Source organism: Scatophagus argus, chromosome 19, assembly GCF_020382885.2.
Source record: "Scatophagus argus isolate fScaArg1 chromosome 19, fScaArg1.pri, whole genome shotgun sequence".
NCBI classification, from domain to species: domain Eukaryota; kingdom Metazoa; phylum Chordata; class Actinopteri; family Scatophagidae; genus Scatophagus; species Scatophagus argus.
Genome location: NC_058511.1, coordinates 15071989 through 15092352, shown reverse-complemented (window position 1 = coordinate 15092352; position 20364 = coordinate 15071989). Strand labels below are relative to the sequence as shown.

At 40.4% G+C, this 20364-nt stretch overlaps 1 protein-coding gene across 1 annotated transcript; it reads left to right on the top strand.

Annotated features, from left to right (window-relative positions):
* The first annotated feature begins 3864 nt into the window (after window positions 1-3864).
* On the top strand, window positions 3865-19576 carry LOC124050295 (serine palmitoyltransferase 2-like). The gene is made up of 12 exons (XM_046372666.1): window positions 3865-4124; window positions 7126-7320; window positions 7575-7729; window positions 8544-8692; window positions 9161-9285; window positions 10639-10732; window positions 11079-11184; window positions 12089-12308; window positions 13278-13404; window positions 16043-16178; window positions 16488-16617; window positions 17895-19576. The coding sequence occupies exons 1-12, from the start codon at window positions 3981-3983 to the stop codon at window positions 18006-18008; spliced, it is 1695 nt and encodes a 564-aa protein (XP_046228622.1). The 5' UTR covers window positions 3865-3980; the 3' UTR covers window positions 18009-19576.
* The last annotated feature ends 788 nt before the right edge of the window (window positions 19577-20364 follow it).

The following is a 20364-nucleotide window of genomic DNA, read 5'->3' as shown; positions in this document are numbered from 1 at the left end:
TCTTTTAAAGTTCATCTTAGTAATAAGTTTGCAGGTACGTGGAAATTCAGAGGACCTGAGCCAGATGTGTTGCAACCACCTGACAACACCCAAACAAACCACAGCTGGTGGTTCAATTTACACTGAATCCTGTGTTTGGCACTCCTTAATCTTTCACTCACTGATGAATGCTGCATGTCTGAAGGACATGTGTGACATAAAGGAATATTTTAAACATCTTTCACTGCATTCCTGCTTTCATTCTCAGCCCATTTATTGTGAAAGAAGACGTCAGGGTTCAATCTGTCCATTAAAACTCCTTTGGCAATCAGTCCTCTCACACAAAATGAGGAATCCACCGTGTGAGAAAATGACACCTGCTCACAAATGATAGATTGTATAATAATGATAGCGCTACACTGTGCTTCTCTTGAACTCATCAGTCAGTCTTAGGCCTAATTTGACAGACCTGTCAAAGACCTCACAGATTTCCTGTTGGCATGCAGTGATGCAGATTTTCTGAAGAGGGTGTTTTCTTTATTCCTGTCAAAGGTCTTGACCATATTTGTGAAAATGTAATGTAATTTTTCCAGAAAAAAAAAATATCTGCTTTACAGACAATTAAAACAAACCTAGACACTACACGAGGTCCAAATCTGCAGCTGACACTTGAAATACTCCTGTAAAATCTTACTTTTTGACTCCAGTCACATAAAGCAGAAGCAGTACACACAGCAACACAAGGGAATCACATCAGTTCTTTAGTCAGTGTCTGCAGTAGATCAGCAGTGGGTCAGTTCTTCTTTATGTGGAAATGCACCAATAAAGTAGAATTACTAATTTCATGGCATTCTGGTCATGTACAGGGCTGGATTAATATGTTTAGTGGCCACTGTCACAAATATTTATCATTAGGTCTGCATGAAAGAACATTAAAGTGGAACTGAACTTTAAATTAGCAATTTCTGTGTAATGAAAAGTACACCGTAATGATACTGCAGCTGTTGTGCATATTTTTAAAAATCTTTTATTTATGAAAATAGGATCTAAGATTCAAGTCTCCTTGAAATGTGAGGCTCACTAGGCAAAAAATAAAGTGAATGCTGGACTTAAGTAGAACAGATGGCCAGAAACATGACTTCAGATAAATGCTAATGTTGTTTTGTGTCTGCTGGATACTTTATACAGCAATAACAGGTTAGCCTAACAAGATACGCTAATTATTTAGCAGGCTTTCTGACATGAGCAGTGACTCCCATAAAACACTACATTTCATTATTTCAGTGGGGGGATAGTTGTCTACTTGTCCACTTGCTAATCCTGTCTTGGTCATATGTAGCAGCTGTAAAACCAGTAAAACAATTATCTCGGAGATCACATCTGTTCCATGTCACTTCATCAGAAATCACAAAACATTTGTGATTTTTAGTAAAATGTGACTGACCTCATGGCTGGACGTTGAATTATTATTACAGTTGGCTCTACTATAGGAGCATAATAATAAGGTTTTAGAGATCACATTAAAAACATATAAATTGCATATACATTTAAAATTTGTATGATGTTCACAGTCTCATCATAATGAATTTCAATCATTATTAAAGCTCCTTGCAGATCCTCTTGTGTCTGTGTCTGATCCTATTAAAACTGGATCCTTATCACCTGAATTGATGGGGGCTTAAGTGCCTTTGTGCACATTGGCAAAAGCTGGCCACACTAATGTTATTCCACATTTAAGGTTACAATCATAAGAGCAAACAAAAAGGAAAGGCGTGGAATTTGATTCGAGAATCAAATCAGCAGATGTTTTCATAGATGTCACACCCTGAAACACTGCTGTACACCAGCACTGATCCAAAATGACAACTTCTGTCTCAGTTTAATATTCACAGTGGGGTTAAATACTGACTATTTATTATACAAGACTTTGTCTAAGAGCATACACTTTGACTGAGTTATGTTAATGATCAAACAAGTGACATAGTTTTGATAGTATGACTCACTTGTCCCGTGTTGTTTTAATTAGTCATGTCCACCTGTGTGGAGAGAAGAGGCCTTTGATAATCTGATCTGTGTGGTCATATAAATACACATAATATGCCACGCCTTCATCCTGGGATGGGAGAGACCGGAATCATCACGTTCCTCTCTCTGTCGTGATGTTACCTCCACGGTAACAGAAGCTGCACTCTCTAAGGAGCTATCATACATTTCTGCATTTTAACAGGACTTAGAAATCAACGTCACATTCTTTTGTGTAGTACTATTTACAGGCTGATTTATCACAGTTACTACATGATGATGCTTTTTTAATGTTAAAGACAAAACGACACATTAGTGAAATCCAGAGTCAATAAATGCCATAAAGGCTTTACTTTAATGGTCAAAGGCCTGATTTAAGTGCTAATTAAGTGCACCTTTATTACTGAAACCACCAATAACAAAATCTAAACAGAATCTAAACAGAAATAAAATATTCAAATTCTGCTAAAAACCGTGATTAATTATCATGAGGTGTAATTCATTTCCCTGGACAAAGCAATTTATAACTGATGGAGATTGTTTTAATACCAGCACCCAAAATAAATTAAATTTAATATGCAATTTACAGGTGAGGTTGAAAATAGACTTAAAGTTTTAGGCTCACATAGCCTACCCTGCTCAGTGGCCCAAACACCATGGGAGTTGGGGTTGGGGAAGAAACACGAAAACTCTTGTTTTAGCCATTTATCACATAAACCAGTCATACCCAGATTACACTCAAGAATAAAATTATTCATCAGTAATGCTTTAATGCTGATAATCTTTAGGTCTACATAAGTCTGTAAAACTAAATTTGAGTTTCTTGTTGAGCTGCAGGTTTCAATACTAGACAGATCAAGTTTAATACAGGTGAAAAAACTGATCGGTCTAATAATCCTGTTCCAATTAATTGAGTGGAACAAGATTATGCCTAATGGATTTTTATTCGTTTGAAATATACCACCTTTGGAGACATCCTTCGCCCTTGTTTTGCATCCTCTCGGAGTTCCTGGAAAACAGTATTCAGCCGACGCTTAACCAAAGGTTAGTTGAGGTTAATGGGGTCTCTTTCCACCAGCTATTTAGGACGTCCCACGCCAAGCAGAGGGTGACGCCTAGCAAAGAGTGAAAAGAGACTGAGGGATGGAAAGAGCGCTCACACTGTTCAACATTCACACTCCACCAACACTGTCATACAAACACAGTTGTTGTGAAGCGTTGCCAACAGCATTTAAGTATCCCTAACTGCAAACAAAATTATGCCAATTTAACATGACAACATCCCCAGATTGTAGAATGGCAGAAAACACTAGTGTTTGTGATTCAGAAATATAATTTAAAAAACGTATTTGTAAAAAACAGGCGCCCCAAAACTATCATGATCAGAGAAGCATGTACGTAGAGTAACTGTAGAAATGCTGAGGGCTTGAAGATGTGCCAGATTAATTAAAAAATGTCACCAAAAAGATCCTCTGAACTTTTACACTCTGACATCACTTGATCGTTGGACGAAATAATGGTTGACATCAGCTTTAATCTGCAAATTTTAAATGCGTTAATGCTCTACAACTGCCAGCAATCAATCAATCAATCCAACAGGTGGAGAATTAGCGAAATTCATTTATCAGCCAAACTCCTGTCAAAGTTTAACATACTGATTTATGTTAAACTTGTTGTTAATCCCCTGAATTGTCCATTAGAGACGACACCACCAGCGTGAGTATCTTGTCCCCAATGTTTCTTCAGTCCTGTTTAGAGCTGTGACTTGTTTCTATATAGACGATCTTTGCAATGGAGTAATATCATTGACCAATGAAACTACTTAGGGGCGTGGACTTCCGGCAGACTGGTGTGGTCACAGGGCAGAGTGGGCGTTTAGTCCGTTTTCCTTTCCAGCTCATACATGACTTCACGATAAACGTTACACGAGTTGGTTAACTTCAAATCGTGAAATTTCCTGTTGCTGTCGGCCCTGAAAGATGACGGAAAGCTCGACGAACAAGCTGCTTAACGGAGACGTCTGTCACAAGACCTCAAATGGTAGAAAATTGAGTAAAAATGGCTTCGTGAAGAACCATTGCTTGTTTCAAGAGCCACAGAAGTATCGTCGCCCCAGGGAGAAGGTAAGGCCCAGCCGTCAACTGCTCGACAGGGGAGGGCCCTAGACGAGCACTGTTGTGTTTGATACTGTGTGTAGCAGAATAGTTTGATTTAAAGAATTATGCTAGCCAGCTCGTGATACATTAATTTCTTTTTTTATTCCCCTGTTCATATTGCCTCTGGTCTTGTTTCGGTTTGTGTTTCATTTGCAAGGCGTGTGTCGCGTCTCTATGGCGGCAACCTAACATCACCTCGCACGTCAACTGTGTAGCGTTAACATCAGTGTCATCAACGTTAGGGTGGCTCAAACAGTTCAGCTATGTTAGTGCGTGTCCCCAGCTTTAGGTCGTATCCGAACAGTTTGTTCCAGTGCGATATGTGTCAGGATAGCTACATACAGATTGCTACACGGAATTGAATTGCTAATATTTTATTTCTAATCTCGTAACTTTCGAAACACTTCGTATTATTAACATCAACAAATGCAAATTTAGTGGATAAGCAGTTGTTGCTTACCATTAAAGCGTCACTTTTGCATTTTAATCTGAACTTGCTTTGTGGTAACTTAGATGCCAGTTGATCAGGGAGGACTGTAGTGGTGACTTTTTGTAACCTTACACCCTGTTGTTTCTGTGCTCTTGTGTTTGTGTGTGGTGGGGTTAGACCGGTCTCTGCTTACACACACGGTAGTACGAAGCACACCAGGGCCCTGTTGTGTTATTACCAGAGAAGCTTTCTGTCTGTCTCCCGGGAGAGCAGGGCAGGCCTGCTTCTACATGACACTTAAGCGGGAGAGGAATGTCTCCAGGCTATGGAGGGTGTGGTCCCCTCCTTGAGTGGAAGGAAAAGGACAGGAAACACAAGAGTCTATGTGTGTGAGGTTGTGAAGGTAGGGTGCACAGGCATGCCTTTGTCCTTTCCAGTTGTTTAGGTTCAACACAGAAGAGGAATCACTCGTACCATGTGTGTATAATGAGAGAAGTGCATTTCCTCTCTCGCATACGAGAACATCTGATTCCAGATATGCAGCAACATTAAAGCTGCAGGGCTGCTGGTTTCAACATACTGTGGATTAACTCCATTAGATCCAGATGCTACGGCTGTCATACCAGTTACATCCATATGCATACAATGCCTCTATCTTTCCTGATGAGGGGCAGAGCCGCAGGTCATATCAGAGCTGGTAGTGCTGTCACTTATTTATCTTAATCCAATTTGAAATGGGAACAGGCAAATTCTTTTAAAATTTTGAAGTCACAATGCTAAGATATCTGCATTTTTGCTGTGAATGTTTTATCGCATATGAACTGGGCCAGTATGTTGATCATTTTTATTGTGTGATGTAAAACAGTGTAAGTTGACCAGCCTGCACGTGTTCTGAACAATATATATCAGTACTTACCAGGCTTGCTATTGTCACTGGGGAAGTGGACTCACATTGTGGTGTTATGATATTAGCTTTGCTTGTTCTTGATAAGGCAACTGAAACTGGAGTTAGAGGCCACATAGATCTGTGTGTCCTGTGTGTGTGTGACCTCTTGTGTTTTGTAAATCACCTGGTCTGTTCACTGTTCACAGAACAACATTTAAACCATTTTTCATTAAGCCTCAGTCTCAGTCACAGAACAGTAATAAATGTCTTCCTGAACCTGCAATGAACACAGATGGCTATAATCCTTATATGAGATTATAAGAAAAATGGTTATGGGCAGGGTTTTTCAGAGCATGTACAAATAAATGATCTTGCTAACAGCTTTCAGCTGGTGTTAGTAACAGCTCCATTAAAAATGAGCTGGAACTGGAATAGGCAGATAGCAGGTAGGAAGTGGAATAGGCAGATAGCAGGTAGGAAGTGGAATAGGCAGATAGCAGGTAGGAAGTGGAATAGGCAGATAGCAGGTAGGAAATGGAATAGGCAGTTAGCAGGTAGGAAGTGGAATAGGCAGTTAGCAGGTAGGAACTGGAATAGGCAGTTAGCAGGTAGGGGGCTGACATATTGACTCTGTTTTACACCTACCGTGCTTTCCTTATTGTGTATACAATGTAATACAATCATCATCTTTTGAGGTGCTGAGCAAGCGTGTGAAAGAGTAGATTGTTGGTTGGATGTTCTTCTGGAGACAGCTGCTGTACTGTCCAGCTATAAACAAATGGCACAGGCCTGCCTCCTCTCAGACCCAGTTTGTCCACTGGTATAAAAGATTAAGCAAATATGATACCCGTGTGTAGCTGCTTTGGTTGGCTTCTCTTTGAGCACTGCACTGGGATGTGAATGTATTTCTGTGCTCGCTGTTCACAAAACACGGTTTATCTGCTCTGTCAGTCTTGACTTGTCTTTTGTCTTGTCTTTTTTTAACTTTAGAAAAAAAGACCAGTTTGACTGGGTTTGCACACACACACACACACACACACACACACACACATTGCTCTTGTGTTCCCTCACTCAGAGGCATTCTTTAGAGAAGCATGACTGGTCACATGAGGTGTGTGGTTGCTAAGCTTCAGGTTTGTAATGAGTAACTGACCTTCATTTGTTAAATGTCAGTTTTGCAGATGTTTTTGTTTTTTATTTTGGTGGCGCTATTCCAAACTTTGACCACATTTATATGGTCCCATAATCCAAGATTAATATTGCTGTGCATAAAACTGAAAGAATTAGAGCAACTGAATTTATGGCCATTTTAAAGCTCACTGATCTGTACGGGCCTGGTTAGTGTCCCATAAGTTAAATGGCTTGTTGTAGGCTTTATTAAGGTTTTTAACTTTGTTTCCAAGAAAAACACAATTTTAACAAATCAAGCCTGCGGTCGACTAGTCTGTACCCAGCTTGTACCGGATTGGTCTGGAGAAACCACCAGCTGGATTGAGTTTTATTTTGCCGTAAAGTGATATGAGTTGTTTAACATTATTCCTCTTGGATTTATTTGTGAAAAATAAAAAGCTCCCTTTGATTTTACTCTGATAAAAGCTTTGCAATTTGTAGAGACTTTTATTGACACATTTGTTTACTTAATTATCCCTCAGAACCAAAATGTTCCACACAACTCCAGCCTGTACAAGAAACCCTTTTTGGAATCGTTTGAGGAGACTCCTCTACTGGTGGCCGTGCTCACCTACATGGGCTATGGCATCCTCACCATCTTTGGCTACCTTCGAGACTTCCTTCGTCACTGGAACATCGAGAAGTGCCACGTGGCTCGAGAGAGAGAGGAGCAGAAGGTAAAGTAGTTTTTACAAGAACCTTTAAATTTAGGCTGATTTAAAAATTATTACTTTTTATTATATTATTATTATTACTAATTATTATTATTACATTTCCTTCATGCTTTCTGTCACACTCATTATAACTGGTTCAGTAGCAGTCATTCCGTTTGCCTTGTCTGGCACACACTGAAGATGTCTTCTTTAGAGTAAAACGAACTATCAAGGCATGACATTAAGAAATCATCACCACCTTCCTATTCCTCCTGCAGGATTTTGTCCCCCTCTATCAGGACTTTGAGAACTTTTACACCAGGAACTTGTACATGAGGATTCGAGACAACTGGAATCGACCCATCTGTAGCGTCCCTGGTGCAAAGATGGACCTGGTGGAGAGAGTTTCCCACGACTACAATTGGACCTTCGAGTAAGTTGCTGCATTGTGGTACAGCTGTATTTGTTGCTCTGTGCACACAGGGTTTACTTACCATTACTCCCACAGAGTTGTGGGTGTTTTTCTGATCCTTCCCTGAAGCTCAGCAGGAAGTCCATTGATTTGCGGTTAAAGTCACTGACCTCGTATTCCTGATAAGAGTGACGTAAGCCATCATTCAGGTGGTTATGTTGAAAGCACTAGTGTCTGTCACACGGCACTGAAACAGCCCTAAACAAACAGTACTCTCTAAAAGGTAGTATTAATTCAGTGTGGTTTCAGTACAGCGGAGACAGCACAAAATTGAAATGAATAGATATGATTGATTTAATTTTGTACCATCATCTGCATTTTACTCCCTTTTCTTACGTCACAAAACTTGAGACTCACTGATCTAAGAACTGCTTGAGTTTTCAAATGTTCAAGACATAAATAGAGAGTAACACACCCACAAGCTTTTCTGTCAGTGTTAGCTGGGTTAGTGAATTCATGCTTTTGTGAAATAGTTGAAACGGATGGGGACAATACATCAAAGTGCTCTGTTAACAGTGAAGGTTGTGTCATATTTTCCTATTAATCTTATTGGTATGTAGAGTCTATGGGTGTGGGACAATAAACTATTGTATATTATAAAAGTGCATGATAACTGGGGCAGGTAATGGGTAACACTGAGCAGGAAATGGTTGCCAGGCAACCAGGGCAGACAGGCACACATGTTGAAGATAATTATTTCATCTTTTATTATCAACGTAGAATCAGGGTACCAGTTCTCTGTCTCTGACGCTCTGTGTCTCTGTGTCTCCCGCAGGCACACGGGCAAAGTGGTGAAGGACGTCATCAATATGGGCTCTTACAACTACCTCGGTTTTGCTGAGAATACCGGGGCTTGTGCCGATGCTGCTGTCGAGTCCACGAAAAAGTACGGAGTTGGAGTGGCCAGCACTCGCTCTGAGATGGGTAAGGGTTTGTCATCGTCCAAGAGTGCTTTTATTATAAAATTGAAGTTCACAATCATATGGACCTTTTTTAAACCTCAGCTGGTACTTTAGCCCGTCACACTTGCAGCATATAACAGAGGCCACAGGCTCAAGTGGTTTTGGAGGACTGAAGGAAGGACTTCTAGAGTACCTGTCCTTCCTTAGAAAACATTTGCAATGCTGATTTATTTATTTATTTTCCCAAATACTTTGAATTGCATTGCAGCACATTTTGATGTTAACACCACCTGTTGACACCATCGGTAAGGCTGTGTATTGCGTCACCTGCATGCATGCTTTGTGCTTGTGCATCTTCACGCACATCGTTGTTTGTCGAACAGGTATAAGAAAACAATTGTGATTTGAACATTTCTTCCGCAAGAGAACTCTGCAAGTTATTGTACAGTGATGGGAAGTTGTAGTTAAACCGAGATTATTTCTCTTGCAGGAAACCTGGACATCCACGAGGAGCTGGAGCAGTTGGTTGCCAGGTTCCTGGGTGTTGAGTCATCTATGGCTTTTGGTATGGGCTTTGCAACCAACTCCATGAACATTCCTGCTCTCACTGGGAAGGTATGGAATTTCATTCACTTCCTTTGTTTTCCTGCCTAGAACTTCCTACTCATCTTGTTTTGATTACTATGATTTTTTCCAGTTTGTCTTCATAGTTGCATTGGCCCTTGTACCCATACTGTCATAGTATGGTTGTGGGAGTGTCTCTTAAGGAAAAAATGCTTTATCTTCTGTAAAATGAAAACAAGCAACATTTTCAGATGTATGGCCAAGCTTGACGAGTTCAGAATGTTCCACAACAAACTAATTTCCAGCCAAAGCTTTGAAAATATTCTGAGTGTAGGTTGTAAAATAGCACATACCAGTCCTTTCTTGCGTACTTATTTGCTCTTTTCTTCCTCAGCCAATTTTGCTTGAACAGGAAGTGGAAATCTGAGCTGACAGGCGTGTGTTCCTTGTGAGTCAAAGAACACATTTCCTGACAGCCACGAGTGAAAAACAGACATGCAGGAGAGAAAAACAAAAAAACTTTAATTGCAACAGCAAAGATTTGACCTGCTGTCCTTGTCACAAGGTTTCATAAGTTTGTAACTGTTCCTGTCACTTATATGCTGGCTCACGTCATTATGTCATGGAATAATTGTGTGTTGTGTAACAAGCCCATTTATTCATTGACCAGACCGAAACGGTGTGAATGTTTGGGGTGTGTTTTTGAGAGGTGGAAAAGGTGTCAGCAGCACTTACGACATGATGAGCAAAACATTCCGATCCTGGAAACACATTTGGCTGGTTATCATTGGTGCATGTGGATATAAGCCTGTTGTTTGTGAGAGAAGCTTACAGTCGGATAAAGAAAAATCTGAATGTTATGTTTGTTAGTCAACTGGTTATTATGACTTTGAATAACATAAGTCTTATAGATTCATTTTAATTTAATAGAGGGTTAGAGTTAGGTTTGGAATCAGCGTTTCCCGGTTGATTAAAAGTAGTATTTGTTAAACAAATGAACATTTTCCTACTTTACTGAGTGCAGAAAACATATGAACATTATTGCATTAGTCCATGGGAATGGCAACAGGTACACTGAGTCATAGAGTATTAAAGTGTAATGTGAACAGCTTAACCAACAGCTAGTCCTGATCATTAGTCATACTGTGAGTATGTTCCAGAGTCTTCAGTTCATTCTTCCTCAAAGAGAAATAATCAATCTGAGCTGCAAAGTCATTGCATAACATTATAAAACTCCAGCAGGTGAAATCCTGGGGTTTTACAACTGTGCAAACAAAGCTCGAAAAAGTGGTTGAGTTTTCTGGCCAATTTAGGATTGCTGTTATACTGATGAGATTGCCCACTGTGAAAATCAAAACGCTGCAACATTACAATCCTTTTTTTTCGTCTTCTCTTCTTGTTCAGGGCTGTCTTATCCTGAGTGATGAGCTGAATCACGCATCGCTGGTGCTGGGTGCCCGTCTGTCTGGCTCCACGATTCGGGTCTTCAAACACAACAGTGGGTGACCTTCAATAATGTACCCCCTAACAGTTAGATTGAACTGTGACCTTTAAAAGCACACCCAGGGCCTGTAGTAACACAGAACACATAGGATTAAAGTGGCTAAAATGGATCTCTCAACACTGCGGAACAGGAAAATCTGCTTTATGCTACGTGACAGCAAATACATTTAACAAGGGTGTGAGTTACCCCAGGTTGCTTCACTCTGTGCAAATTTGTCTTCACAGCATTCGTCTTTCTCTTATTTATAATACTAAACTGAATCGCACCGGGAAGTGTTCATATTCCTTTAGGGGAATAACATCTGTCCCTAGACTACAAAAGTCTGTTCTATGTATTTTAGACATGCAAAGCCTGGAGAAGCTACTGAGAGACGCCATTGTACACGGGCAGCCGAGAACCCACCGACCCTGGAAGAAAATTCTCATTGTGGTGGAGGGCATATACAGGTATGAGCTTCGTCTTTATCCCACACACGTGGAAAAAAAAAAGTGGTCCCTGTTTAGTTTAGTGACAGCTTCCATGTTGCAGGGTTGTACAGTATTCCTCAGAATTCGTGACTCACTGGACCATGTGAAGTTGCCCAAAGGAGGGCTGCAGCTTAATATTCCCAATACCTTGCTTCATTTGTCACTTTCTTTATATTTGAAAAATAGCATTAACACAGATAGTAATGGGTAGTATTTAGCCATGGGCCCTACAGGCTGTGTTTATGATATGACTGTGTTCTCCTGCAGTTGACTGGCAACCAGTCCAGGGTGAACCGCGCCTCTCGCCCGTAATCAGCTGGGATAGGCTCCAGCTCCCTCGCATTTTTTATAGTTCAGTGTAGGAGTATTGCTCTGCTTAACTACTGACTCACCTTACTGAACAAAGACATTTTGATGGGACTAAATGAATGAAAATTTCACAGTTTCACATTCAAACAGTTTCTTAGTCAAAATGGCAACACTCCCTTGCATCGCTTTAAAGACAGTCAATATCGTTGATCAGTATAGTTCTCAGAGAAACTGCCTGTTCTAATACAAAGTTAGCGGAGCTTCATTTCCACTGGGATTTTCAAAGCAAATGCCTCAACTGCTAAAACAGAATGCCTGCACAGACGTTAACACGAACACATGAACAACTGAAGAAAGGTTAGGCAGTCTATAGAGTCAACTGCTCGCACACTCCCTCAATTACACAGCACCTTTCTTATGTTAGTGCCACCTCTGCCAGAATATTGATAGGGAATGAAAAAGCACATAACATTCAAATAACGTATGTATTTATTAGATCTGAGCATTATTTTGGGATTACTGTGAATGTGTTGATTTTTTTCTTTTCCTTACACCGTGTTTTTTGGTCCTGAAGTATGGAAGGGTCTATTGTGCGTCTGCCAGAGATCGTTGCTCTGAAGAAGCGCTACAAGGCCTATCTGTACCTGGATGAGGCTCACAGTATCGGGGCCCTGGGGCCTAACGGCAGAGGAGTGGTAGACTACTTTGGTTTGGATCCCAAAGATGTCGATATCATGATGGGAACGTTCACCAAGAGCTTCGGAGCTGCCGGAGGATACATTGGAGGCAAAAAGGTGTGCAAGCCCTCACTGTATAAAAAAAAAACTTAGACATCCTCTTTAGGGACTCTAACAATTTCCTGACTGCTGAGACCCAGCACGTCATTCCAGTTTGCTGTTGGTCAATACTGCTTACCAGCAATGGGAAATTTAACTTCCTGTTTTTCTGATGTTACTCAGTGTAAAGCTTTAGTTTTCAGTCAGAGTAACGCTGCACTCAGATTAAGAAAAACTTACAAATATTTACAAAATTAACAAAATATTGCAAAATTGAACACACACTTGTCACAGTGTGACATATTTGATACCATGTTCAAAATACCCAGATGACATGGTACATTAATTAAAACTAAACTCTAAATCAAAACTTTATTTGTTCTTTTAAAAATGTTTGTGTTATGAATCTGTTTAAGTGGCAAATTCCATTACTGCTGCCAGGCATAATATGGTGGTATAATATTTGCGGTTTTCAAATTCCCTAATCCAGAGAACTGCATTAAAATTGTAGTTTTACTTAGCATCAGCAATCAATTGAAAAACTTTTACATGACTTGCATTTCATTATCTCTCCACTGAAGTTTTCAAAAGTATCAAGATCTTTTCGATTCCACGTATGTACACAACACAGTATATGCATTTGCAGTACCAAGACTGTAAAAGCAGATCTCCATACAGATTTTCAACCCAAGGCACCACAGATATTAACATTACTACAGATGTGTTGGTATGCATTCAGTGACTTTTTCTGTACCAGTTCTGACATTTTTATTTCTTTTTGCCACATTAGTGTTGTTTTTTTAAACACTGTTATAATTCTGGTGTCATGACAAACCTACTGTTCATGATGGAGAGGTTATTGATGAATTTTATCCATCAGTGCTGGTACATTAGAATATTTTTTTTGTGTCCTGTATTGTGTGACTGACTAACCAAATTGAATGTTTTTAGTTAATGAAAGCATCTTCAATGTAATTTCTCTCTCAGGAGCTCATCGACTACCTGCGGTGCCACTCTCACAGCGCCATTTACGCCACTTCCATGTCCCCTCCCGTGGCCCAGCAGATCATCACCTCTATGAAGATCATCATGGGAGAGGATGGAACCACATTGGGTAGGTGTGAGAAAATTAGTCTGTTCAATGTACATCTCTGCATTGGCAGCAGCTTTGTGTAATGAAGTGAGGCTATTCGCTAAAATGGCAGCTTAATGGACATCATCTTTACAGTGTTATCATTTGCAGAAGGTATGCTGAGAGATTTGTGTTGATAAGATCCGCAGAGCAGCTAGAAATGTAAATCTAATATCTGGCAGAGTACAATCCAAATTGACGCTAATGATGCGTTTAATGTTGTGGACTAAAGAAGTTCTTCTTGATTAGTGTTTCTTTCTCATCTTTCTCACTTGTGGTTGATGTAACTTTGACAGAAACGTCTACAATTTCCAGGCCATTTGTATTTTTTTTTTTCCTTTATTTGGTTCCATTTAATATCACAATTCTGTTTGTATGGTTGAAAGTACCACCAGTGACCACAAGATGGCAGCATAAGCCTGTGGCTCAGACTCCTGTAAAGCTGAGGTCTGTGGCAGATGACTGGTTGACAGACATTTGTTTTCTTTCAGTTCATGTGAACTTTGCTCCTTCTACTTACTGTGCTTGTTTACCATGGAAAATTTTTATTCCTGACCAAGTGAAAGGTTCACTATCTATGGCCAACTGGCAATTATTTACCAGTAAATAAATTTGTGGTTGGGCTAGGTTAGGCTGCCTTATCACACTGTAAGGCATGTGTAAACCCATTCCAGATATAATGTAAATTCCACAAAGGTCCATGCCCTTCATACATTTCCATGCACATCAAGTCACTTGCAGCTACAAAAGTGGATGCAAACGCCAGTAAGGGTTTCTTCTTGTAGAATGCCACATGATCTTAATACTGTTTTACTTGAGAAAAATTATTGTTTAAATTATTTTTTGATATTTTAACCTAGTTGCTTGAGCCTTTGTGAACATGTCTGTAGGCAGAAGAGTTGCTCTTAAACATTACAGGTGATTTAAAGATGGAAGGTCTTGAAGTGGTAGTATGCTGGCACTTTTTTTCCGCTTTCCCTTTATGGCTTTCAGATGTCTGTTTCTTTGTGTATGTGTGCTAAGTTGCCTTCACGCTGGGTACAAAGCAGCATGGTGCTTCTGGGCCAGAGTTCTGTGCAGATCAAACACTGCTGGACTCATCTCCTACACACACAAACAGATCACTACGTCTTGTTTTTCTTGCAGGGCGGCACCCCTTTACTCTTTACTGGGCTTGAATGATGCTGTCTGTATTAAATTGCTGATCCAAGATCAGGTTACCTTGTTCCTCAGTCACTTAGTCATTAGGTATGGGAATGAACACCTGTAGCAACCTTTCATAGTATGACTGTTGCTCAGTGTCATCAAGTCTTTGTCCAAACCATTCCGAGAAGTCCAGACAGTGTGACCTTACAGCATAACCCAGTTCTCCTTGTAGAAGACTAACAATGACAGTCTGATTGGTTGCAGCCCTGTCACTGTTTGAAATTCAGGCCTTTGAAGATTCAGACACTGACACAAACTCAAAGTGACAGCTGAGCTGCTTGCTAACAGTTTGTTGCTGCATTCAAGTTGCGCAGGATGGCCGCTCATGGTTCCCGGCACAGGCCGGGACATTAGTTGTTTGAAGCTTACATCAATCAGATATGTGGAGGAGAAATAAGGGCACGAGACATGCAGAGCTTTATTCAATATTAAAGGAATGCTAAAGAAAAATCTGTGACTATCATATGCTGCTGTTTTTTTTATCACTCAGTGCTGTTGAATAGCTTTGGGTTCCTTGACTGTAACAAAAATAAAAGGATAAATATAATGTCAGACTCTGTTGTGTCTCAGGGTGCTTTGAAGCCACAGTGTTTTTGCTGTTTTTCAGCACAGCCGTGCAGATGTGTGTTGCTGTTGGCGCTTTGTGCCATATGGTTATTTGTTTGCCTAAGATGCTATCTGTGGAGGCTCAGCCTGAGCATTCAGTGAGTGAATCCGCAGTGTGCATCAGACTGACACGTGAGAATTGATGCTTGTTTAGTTTCAGCCCTTTGACCTCGACTTAAAAAAAAAAAAAAAGAAAGAAAAATCCTGCTTGTCTTCAAAACAAGTGGTGTGATGTTGTGTCCAAAACGTGTAGGACGTGATAAAAGACATGGTGTTTAGCGAGGAGCTTTACACTCATCCAAAGGATGATATCCGCTTTCTTCTTTTTCTTTCTCTTGACCAGCGAACAAGAGCTGATAATAGAATAACATGTAAAAACAGTGTTGCTGAACCTGCACACTCCCACAGGTGTTTTTACTTGTTGCAGCTGATTAGACCTCTTTAACTTGCTGCCTGGAGATGTTTTATATCTACCATGAGGAGTAATAAAGGTGTAAGTTGTCACACCCTAACAGGTGCAGCAGGAGAGTGAGGAAAATGCTAACCAAGAACAGGTTGTACATGCGCGTACATACACACACACACACACACACACAGCTGATGAAAAGAGGTCTCACCAGGCAAATTAGGAACTCCTGTGTGGAGGAGGGAAGGGACTTTGTTTTTTCGAAGCTCAGAGATACAAAGTGGTTTGCACTTGTTATCAGGGTTTTCTAGCACCAGTTGGAAATCGTGTACACTCATTGAATGCGTCAAAGAAGAGAAATACGCTTCATAACAAGCCTATACCAACTTCTGCCTTTTCCAGGTGCTGACCGCCTCAGACAGCTATCGGAGAACACCACTTATTTCCGCAGGAGACTCCGCGACATGGGCTTCATCATCTACGGCAACGATGACTCGCCTGTGGTGCCCATGATGCTCTACATGCCTGCCAAGATTGGGTGTGTGATTCTCCTCCATTTCATGTTATTTGATATTTTCAGTGCTTTAAACATCAAAGGTAATTAGGATGGCTAATTGGAAGAATCTCCCAAATGATTTCACATTTGGAACATACAGGCTCTAATTTAAATGACTTTTCTTACTGTTGTCCCTTTTCCAAATAGAATCTGACTTGGTGTGTGGAGAGCCTGTTTATGATTTCAGTTTCACACATTAAAGAAGGCGCCATCTAAGATGTGGTGCCGGCGGGGGAGAGATCAAATCGTCAGTTGGATTTGCCTGTGTCTAATGTTGCTGTTGCTTTTCAGGGCATTTGGGCGGGAGATGTTAAAGAGGAACATCGGCACAGTGGTGGTCGGCTTCCCAGCAACACCCATCATTGAGTCGAGGGCACGTTTTTGCGTTTCAGCTGCCCATACCAGAGAGATGCTTGACACAGTAAGTCGCCCAATCGCATAATGAAATAAACTATCTGTATTTATTTGAAATATTACCAACAGGTGAGTGCAGGTGCACAATCTTACTTCTAAGGGTACTGTGGCTGATGGTGGGTGATGTAATCAACAGTTCATTTACTTTTTTTTTTTTCTTGCTATTTTTCCCTTCACTTTCTAATGGCAGAAAACGTTTCAAATCCTAGCTTGGCAGGTTCCACATGCAGTGGAAGCATAACAACTTCAAAATCAGCACGAAAATCATTTATAAATGGTCATCGGCTTTTAAAAATCTGGGTGTTTTTGGCTAAATGTTAGTGCAAACTGAAAATATGCCTCTAAGAATATCAGAACTGGAGAATAATTGAGTGAGATGAGTGCAGTTAGTTTCTTGGAAAAACTGCAATCCGTGTTTTTATTGAAGGCTGCCACTTCCAATACACAGCCGCCTTTTGGTCTTTATTATCAAAGATGGTAAAGAGAAAGACCTCTAATCTCATCTCAGTCTGTCTTCTTCACCACTGTATCCCGTTCAAGGGACGCTGCTGCAGGACAGGCTTCAACTGCTTAGTAGTGCTTAATTTTATCTTCAACATGATGTAAGAGTTTGTTTGGATTCAAGGGTGATCAGGGATCCTAGCTATCGGCTGTTGTGTGCTTGATGAATATTAAAGGCTCCCAGTATGTCTGTTATTATAAATGAACTTGGAAAGCCAAGCTGTCTGCGAGTATTACAGCGTGGCTCAGACCGAGACTTTTATTTGAGCTGCTCGGTCTCTCCTGAGACACTTCATTCATCTTAGTGAGGAGCATGTCAACACCGTTTGTAATAGTCCATTTAAAGGGCATCAGCCTGCCTTTGTAGAGCACTTCGAGGAGCCTCTTTTTCCGTCTTTGGAAAAGCCAGCCCTTGCTATTTCTCAAACCATGGAATCAGAAAAAAGGTCAGGGGGAAGGTAAATTGTTTCCAGGTGCCCTGCAGTGTTGCAGTGCTGATACAGTCTCTTGTGGAAAGAAGTGGAGGCGTTTCTGTTCAGTTGTGGTTTATTCAGGGAGCCTTGTGTCATGTTTAGTGTTTGAAAATCCAAGCATGATTAAGCCTCATCACTTCATTTATCACCTACAAAAGAAATCCTCTTTCAAGTTGCGCTGTGTGGGTAATTTTGAGGATTTTGTTATTGTCTGGCTCCTCGATCTGGCTCTCCCAACTGAACATTGATTGACATGAATAATGTCTTTTTGCATTCATATTAATAGCATTCTTCCTGTTCTTTTGCCTAGGCGTTGGGGGCCATCAGTGAAGTGGGCGACCTGCTGCAGCTGAAGTACTCCAGACGTGGACAGCCTCTTCCCTCACTAGGGTGGATGGCTGAGGAGAGTCTGCTTCAGGACTGAGCCATATCATCCAGCCCCCTCCCCATCTAACCCAACTGTTCCTCCCTTATTAAGCCTTTTCTCATCTGATTTGACCTTTTCTCTGAGCCAGAGTCTTTATCTCTCTTCACCATATCGTATCACATTAGATTCCCCTGGACTCACCAGAACCAAAGTCCTCCAGTTTCACCCTCATTTACCTGTGAAGTCTGTGAAAGGTCCAGCTGATTTCACCCATAGCAGGGGACCACCTTCATCTTCCTGTACAAAGTGCGCTCAGCTTGTCCTAAATTATTGTGACTGCGTCGGTCTAACATTGAGTCGTAGTCCTGTGTGCACATTGAATGTGTGTCTTATTTGTGCAATAATAACAATGTGGAGTTTCTTTGTATTTCAAATAACCTAGAGCAAATTAGACATATTTTTGCTATGAGAAAAAAGAAATATGATCATAGGCGCCGCTATGATGAACACAAGATGGATAAAATATATATGTAAATATTATTTATCACAAAGTTGGTAATTCTGCTTTAGGGTAGCATCCCAAACCTCAGAGAGATCCATTATTTCATAGGAGCAACATGAGAATATTCACTCCATATGTATTTATCTGATGGCTTTTCTTTTCTCTAATCACGTTTACTTGAATAGAGAATATTAGGTTCTTTCCCTAACCAAAGGTTATATATGTAAAGATGTGTTTTCTACCTTTTCTCTTAAAATGCAAAGCAGATGTTCCAAAAGAATAACAGAGAAAGAATCCCAGGGAGCAAGACTGAGAAATATTTTTTACTTCTTATTTTCTAGAAATACTTTTCAGCCTTATTTACTGTTTACACCTGCACTCAAAAACTTGAGCCTAGTGTCTTTAACATTTCTATAAGCTAATGAGCTTCATGTGTGATCATTATTATTATTATGATGTCCGAGTCTTTCGAACTCAATTGCTTTCATGTAAATCAGCATTGACACTGATCTCTAAGCACGATGACACGCCTTAAACTTAGATCTGTATGTATGACGATGCTGCTCCCATGCTTATCTGATGTACAGACAGCTTTATTTATTTAAAACGTCTTTGTTGTCTTTTAGCTGCCTTATTTTTTGGAGAAAAAATTCACTTTTTTCTGAAGGGCAGCTGCAGATGCATCCCGGTGGAAGAGGGTGTATTTTAACTGACTACTTGTCTTAATGTCTTAACTTCAGTGCCAGCACTACTGACAGGCATTATAAATGCACAGATGACGTAGTCACTGAAATGTGCAAGATTTGTGTGTGTATACTTCCGATGTTGCCCAATTTATTATCTGTTCTCATCTTATGAATTGACATTCCATATCAGTCTGCTTCCAGTGACCAGAGTTTTTGTTTTTCCGTCTTATGTCTCACTTTTCTGTCTGAGGTCACCTCGAATGCGGCATACGTGCCACTTTCAAATATCCTGTTTGTGCGTGTGTTTATGTTCTGTCGCTTAATTGATGTGAAATGGAGGCCGAGTCATCGTAGTCAGTCAGAAAGCTGGCCAATGTGTGGCAATGTGACCATTCCTGTACATGTTCGTCAAAGTGATTAAACTCAGCTCAAGTTCAGAGATGCTTTTGTTGATGGGTTTGGAATTTTAGCACAGCATGACAACTTTTTGGGGTCTCTTTTAACTGTACGTCCTTTAGACGTTCATTACGTTGTTGTCTTTAAGTGAGTCATTCCAATACCCCACCACACACATGCCGAAAATAGCTTGAATAACAACTCTGTGATGCATTTGCTTTTAATCAATATAATATAAAAGGTGGAACACGTGACTATGATGTGGAATTACACTCTCCAGAAATGTGCCCTGACATAAAACATTTCTCACTCATCAGAGTTTCCTCTCAAGCTGTCTGCACCACCATGCAGTATGTTAAGACTCTACATTTCTGTCTATGGAGGCAAAAATGTAATTGCAAACAGCAACATGACTGTTTCTCTCAGCCAGGTTTTCCTTACTGAAAGCGAGGAATTAAAGTGAAGAGCGATTATAAAAATGTTTTTGGAGTTTCTTGGAGCTCTTTGATGTCATGTGATATTTTCCAGCCTCCCTGCTACAAATACCTGCAGACTCACCTGCAGTGACCATTGGAAACTTGCTTATCAGCTGCTTTTGCCCTTGGAATTGTATTTGGATTGAAGATAAACCACTTAGAGGAGTTTGTAAAGCCATGATGTTTGTTGACCACGTGGTTGGAAACAGTGCTGATTAAATCACTTTCTTTGTATCAAGTTCTCCAATGGGTTTGTACTTATTTATGGCATTCACACACACTGACTGTAGTCCCAACTTAAAAGGCCATGACAAACGTGCTTGTAAGCCTTTGTGACTGATAAGTCGCTGACA

Excerpts from the sequence above, each read along its gene's own strand:
- LOC124050295 (XM_046372666.1), top strand. The coding sequence starts at position 3,981 with ATGACGGAAAGCTCGACGAACAAGCTGCTTAACGGAGACGTCTGTCAC. Across the intron at positions 7,321-7,574 it reads GAGAGAGAGAGGAGCAGAAG|GATTTTGTCCCCCTCTATCA; the intron begins GTAAAGTAGTTT and ends TTCCTCCTGCAG. Across the intron at positions 13,405-16,042 it reads AGAGGATGGAACCACATTGG|GTGCTGACCGCCTCAGACAG; the intron begins GTAGGTGTGAGA and ends TGCCTTTTCCAG.